Genomic DNA, 5,914 nt, shown 5'->3' on the forward strand with positions numbered 1-5,914 from the left:
GATTTGGGCACACTATTAAACACATAAGAAAGTAAAACATCAAAAAGCTCTTTTACCCATTCTATATCACGTATGATATCGGCACCACGATAAAGCATTGACCTTAATATTTCAGTAGTCATGATCAGACAAGATGCCTCTGGCCTTATGCTTACATCGCCTGTTAGAAGTCCTACGTCAAACTTCTCACAAAAATCTCTGTATTTTTGGTTACTGATGGTTTTAATTGGAGCAGTATAAACAGCTCGTGTACAATGCTGAACACAGAAAAAAATGATCAGCGAACAGAACAAAGAATATAAAATACGAATGCAAAGATGTTTTTCATAATTATCTACCTTGGTGGCTAAAGCGAATGCATATTCTGCAACAACTGTCTTCCCCGCTGATGTATGAGCAGCTACAAAAACAGACTCCCCCTTCTCTAAACAACAGATAGCCTGTAGGCATAAGACACTTAGTTATTTACCGAAAATCCACATATAAAAGACAACCAAGCACATTTCTCAAACGTACGCAAATTTAAATTGTCAAGGGAAATACCTCCTTCTGAAAGTTGTCTAATTCGAATGGGAATTCAATCGCCATGTCAGGAACAAGCTCATAAAACCGGTCGGCAATGTCTTGGCTATCTCCTTTAGTGGCCCATCCCTAGAAGAAGAACGCACCCCAAATCACGTTTATGAGAAGGGAAAATGAAATCTTAAAATACAGAATCCACATTCTTACCTCTTTCCGTAGTTGTTTATTACTGTTCCCAGTGATTGCCTCTTCCGTCAATATTGCTGTTTTTGCTGATGACAAAATCTCATCCAGCACAGTGGCGTCAGTCTCTATTCCCTTGTTGGCTTCATTGCTTTTGCTCGCTATAGCTTCAGGTTCAGCTTCTGCCTTTAGAGACTCAGATTCAGCTGTATGATCTACATGACAGTATTGAATATCAGAAAAGCAAATCAAATATATGTGAAAACTATAGATGTTGAACATGAACGTTTAAACAACCATCTCTCTCAAGTTCGGAGAAAGCATCTTCTTCCCATGCCTTCTTCAACAGATCATCAAACTGAATAGACAACGTACTCTGGAGGTATTCACAATGCACGGACAGTTAAAAAGAGTTATTGCCAGAACCAAATGTAAAGTAATTTTATGTACACCAGTGAAATTGATCTACAGACCGACTTTACATCTGAAGCATTGCTATGTGAACTCTGATCCTCATAAACGTTCCATGTTTGGGGATATGGCTTTAAAGTAAAAAAAAAAAGAAAACAGGAAGAATCAATCAACACTGAATCATAAGGAATTTACAAAATTTAGATAGTGATACTATAGGATAACATACCATCAGATCTCCAAGATCTAAACTCTGCTTAAAACTAGGAGGAACGGTTTGAACAGGACCCCCATTGAGCAATTCCTGTACCCATTGGCCACTAGAGACACCCTCTGGAAGGACTCTCTCTGAAGATTGTGAATCCTCCAAGCCACCTGGACGGAACGGGCGATTATTGACACTTCCTCTCAGAAAATCCTTCGGAGGTCCAACCATTCGTGGAAAAAATCCAGAATCTTGATCTCCGTACATTTGTTCTGATAAATCCACCTAAGATAATATGACAATCCATTTCTCCAACAAGAGTCAGAAACTGAATGCTAATAGCAGGTCATACTACTGTCTAAATGAACTGGTTTATTTAAGATAATTCATGTTACCTCCACTGATTTTGGCTCCCATGCTCTGTTCTCAGTATCGTCTTTTTGACGCCTGAATGGCAACTCCCAAGTGGGAAGCACAACGGACCTTGGCAAAGAGGGTTGAAGTGGCACCTTCACCCTGGAAAACCAATCAAACTCCCACTGATTCTCAGCTTTTTCAGCAGAAAACTGATCCGGTTCCAGTCTTGGTAGGAGATATTTCTCCTCGANTAAAAAGAGTTATTGCCAGAACCAAATGTAAAGTAATTTTATGTACACCAGTGAAATTGATCTACAGACCGACTTTACATCTGAAGCATTGCTATGTGAACTCTGATCCTCATAAACGTTCCATGTTTGGGGATATGGCTTTAAAGTAAAAAAAAAAAGAAAACAGGAAGAATCAATCAACACTGAATCATAAGGAATTTACAAAATTTAGATAGTGATACTATAGGATAACATACCATCAGATCTCCAAGATCTAAACTCTGCTTAAAACTAGGAGGAACGGTTTGAACAGGACCCCCATTGAGCAATTCCTGTACCCATTGGCCACTAGAGACACCCTCTGGAAGGACTCTCTCTGAAGATTGTGAATCCTCCAAGCCACCTGGACGGAACGGGCGATTATTGACACTTCCTCTCAGAAAATCCTTCGGAGGTCCAACCATTCGTGGAAAAAATCCAGAATCTTGATCTCCGTACATTTGTTCTGATAAATCCACCTAAGATAATATGACAATCCATTTCTCCAACAAGAGTCAGAAACAGAAAGCTAATAGCAGGTCATACTACTGTCTAAATGAACTGGTTTATTTAAGATAATTCATGTTACCTCCACTGATTTTGGCTCCCATGCTCTGTTCTCAGTATCGTCTTTTTGACGCCTGAATGGCAACTCCCAAGTGGGAAGCACAACGGACCTTGGCAAAGAGGGTTGAAGTGGCACCTTCACCCTGGAAAACCAATCAAACTCCCACTGATTCTCAGCTTTTTCAGCAGAAAACTGATCCGGTTCCAGTCTTGGTAGGAGATATTTCTCCTCGATATGTTTCTTTATTGATTCTTTTGTTTCTTTGGCAAAAGCAGGAGGCTGAGAAACACGCATATACGCAAACATAACATAAGCATTACCAAAGCCATAAAGCTTTACTAAGAACCAAGACTTTGTCTCCTAAAACTTAAAAACACATCATCAGTGTGCAAATCTAAACATGTAAGAGCATCTACCATTGGATACATTAATATGTAAAAATAATCTGTAGCTTCTCATGTCACTAATAACTACCACTGAACAAGAATTTCCAAAGATCATTGTATCCATTAGGATTGTTGAAGAAAACACTAAGTAAAATTCACACTTAGACTTAGCTAACTACAAGACAGAAACGCGTAGGTATTAGCAAAACGAACTAATTGAGCATACCAAACGCATCAAATTGCATTAAAAAATAAAAATCAGCGCCTAAGCGAACCCAATTTTTGAAGACGTGATCAAGTTCTAGCCACTCTAAATCAGAAAACTCACGGATACGAAATCTGGAAGTGAGTTCACGGCGTCGTCTCTCTCCGCCGTGTATAGAGGCTCAACGCGGAGGTGACCACCATGACCGGAGAACCCGACACGGAAGGCAAGTTCGTTGCCTGCTTGGACTCTGCTCATTATGCTGTCCCTCTCTATCTATCGTTAACTTCTTCGCATTCCCTTTCCTCGCCGTCTCTCGTTCCGAAGTATTCAGCGATCGGTCTCGGGAGAATCCGGTGAAGGAACAACAATTTAGATTTCTCTCCGGTTGAGTTCTGCTGCTATGGAACGCCGTGTCGTTTTACTGCTAAAAGTTAGGAATGTGTGCTGTCTTTTATTTATCTTATTATGGGCTCTGATGTAGGCCGACTTGCTAACAAACTAGTTATTCTTCCCTTATTTTTACACCGTATGCCAAAGTTAACTTTTTATTTGTAAGATTAAATCTTTGCCATTTGAATAAACATCCATCATTTCACGTGTTTTGCCGGTGATTTAATCTTAAATTTTCAATTTTGTACAGTAAAACCTCTATAAATTAATACTCTGTAAATTAATAAACACTATAAATTAATAAATTTTGATGGTCCCAAGTCGGGCCAGTGTAAAAATTAACAATATTCGATAAGATAATAATTTTTTCGAAATCTCCTTATAAAATATGGTCCCAATAATATCATAAATTAATAATTATGTAAATTTATATATATATATATATACTGATATAATAGTGTATGTTTCTCCTAAAACACAATTCTATAGAACAATTGTAATGTTGTATTTTCAACCTATAATAATATCTCTAAAATATTTTATAACATGTCATACAAATAATTAAAATTTAAAGTTTTAATTTTTAGATATGCATCATTTACAATTTGATAATTTGACAGATAATTAAAATAGGAGAATTGATATTATTATTCATAGATTTGAATTTATGTGTCTCATGTGTATAAGTCAATTTGTCTATAATATTTGTAATTTATTGTAAATAGTGCTTTCTAAATATTACAAGTTCAATTCCTAAACCATAAAATTTATAACATCCGAAAGTTTAATCTTATTTTGCTATAGTTGTTCCAATTCATAATTTTTTAAAAAATAAACAATTAAAAATATATCTATAGATTAATAATTATTAATTTACACTATAAAATAATAATTATTAATTTATAGATAAATTAATATCACTATAAATTAATAAAATTTCTTAGTCCCAACATTATTAATTTATAGAGGTTTTACTGTATATCCTTAATCTAAATTTAAAATAATATGTATAGTTTTGCATAAACCATCTTCCAACAATATCACTTTATGTTATATTTCTTCTAATTTTGCTCTGATCATATAATCAATTTTGACATTGTATTAATTTTACAGGTTCTAAATGTAATAAGTTATATGATGGAATGAATTGTGATCTTCAAAGGAATGGGTTAAATATATAATATCAAAATTATATGATAAGATGATTTAAAACTAATATAACATATCAGAATTTTAAAATATAAAAATATTCAAAATTTCTATGTAAAATAAAGTTCAATCCGTGTTCTAGCATGAGTACTAATCTAGTTTAAATATTATATTATCTCCAAGAATAATTGAGATCAACATAGTATTTGATCATTTATATACATACACCAAAGTTATATTTCAAACTGAAGTTCAGCTTTATAGAGTTGGATTCTGCTTATTCAGTTAAGTATCAGTCAGTTTTTACATATATGTACAGAACTGAGTCAACTTACAAAGTAAACAATAGTCAAGAAGAATGAAACTCAAGTTAGGGTTTAAGAAAGTGAAAAACCACAATACAAAAATAAAATTTAAAATGAGAAAAGAAATCACTAAAACCAAATTTGAAATTTCATTCAAATAGCATTTTACATAACCTTTTCATTGAGCAAAATTAGAATATAGCAAACATCATGGACTACACATACGAAAAATTTCATCATTTATTTCATTTTGATTATATTCTTAAGAGTTCTTATATATATGATAATATCGACTTTGGAGCTGTGTGTGGATATGGAGATGTCTTGGTAAGTAAGGTAGGGAATGTACGAACGTAACCGGGACTTAGGGAACAGGACAAGCCTCAATGTTCCAAATCTCTTTGGCATACTGAGCTATCGTACGGTCACTGCTGAACTTTCCTGAACCGGCTGTGCTCAATATCGACATCTTCAGCCACCCCTTACGGTCCCTGTCACATTAAAGAATTTCATTATTCATTTCGATTCAGTTTCTGTTAAAAAAAACCTATGAAAATGGACAAGTTAAGTTTAAGAGATGGGCTTACTTATAAGCTTCATCAACTTTGGCCTGAGCGTCCATGAAGCTTGGGAAATCATACCCAACCAGGAAGTAATCACCACGCCCAAAACCTGTGTTACCCTCAAGAGAATCGAGGAGCGGACCATAATCATAACTCCCAAACACTCCACTTTTGACAAACTGCTTCGCCTCTTCAAACCGAGGATCGGGTTTGAACTGATAAGTTTCAACATGCACATAAACATTTCATGTCAGAGAAAGTACAGCAGCATACAGTGATTTCATCACAAGGTTCTTCATGGTATGGTCATGGTGGCTCACATTTGTTCCACAGAGACAAAAAGTATGCAAGGGAGAAAAGGAGAGAGTGGCATACCAGTCCATCTTCTCTTTCTTTAC

At 35.4% G+C, this 5,914-nt stretch overlaps 2 protein-coding genes across 3 annotated transcripts in view; both read right to left on the reverse strand.

Annotated features, from left to right (window-relative positions):
* The window catches only part of LOC104780504 (DExH-box ATP-dependent RNA helicase DExH11-like), an 8,862-nt gene extending 5,317 nt beyond the window's left edge, over positions 1-3,545 (reverse strand). Inside the window, exons 1-10 of one of the 2 annotated variants that reach the window (XM_010505008.2) lie at positions 3,230-3,523; positions 2,744-2,794; positions 1,717-1,923; positions 1,346-1,606; positions 1,179-1,247; positions 1,003-1,081; positions 730-920; positions 544-651; positions 339-440; positions 57-257 (exon numbers count right to left, since the gene is read on the reverse strand). In XM_010505008.2, the coding sequence (XP_010503310.1) occupies positions 57-257; positions 339-440; positions 544-651; positions 730-920; positions 1,003-1,081; positions 1,179-1,247; positions 1,346-1,606; positions 1,717-1,923; positions 2,744-2,794; positions 3,230-3,364 (1,404 nt within the window). In that variant the 5' untranslated portion in view covers positions 3,365-3,523. Of the gene's footprint in view, positions 1-56; positions 258-338; positions 441-543; positions 652-729; positions 921-1,002; positions 1,082-1,178; positions 1,248-1,345; positions 1,607-1,716; positions 1,924-1,998; positions 2,068-2,165; positions 2,427-2,536; positions 2,795-3,229 lie in introns of both variants that reach the window. The other variant, XM_010505010.2, reaches the window with a different exon arrangement.
* Positions 5,101-5,914, reverse strand: part of LOC104780505 (alpha-glucan phosphorylase 2, cytosolic) — a 6,580-nt gene continuing 5,766 nt past the window's right edge. Inside the window, exon 16 of the mRNA XM_010505011.2 lies at positions 5,101-5,444. Coding sequence (XP_010503313.1) covers positions 5,318-5,444 — 127 coding nt within the window. The 3' untranslated portion in view covers positions 5,101-5,317. The remainder of the gene's footprint in view (positions 5,445-5,914) is intronic.

The sequence above is a fragment of the Camelina sativa genome, chromosome 4, assembly GCF_000633955.1.
Source record: "Camelina sativa cultivar DH55 chromosome 4, Cs, whole genome shotgun sequence".
Taxonomy (NCBI): domain Eukaryota; kingdom Viridiplantae; phylum Streptophyta; class Magnoliopsida; order Brassicales; family Brassicaceae; genus Camelina; species Camelina sativa.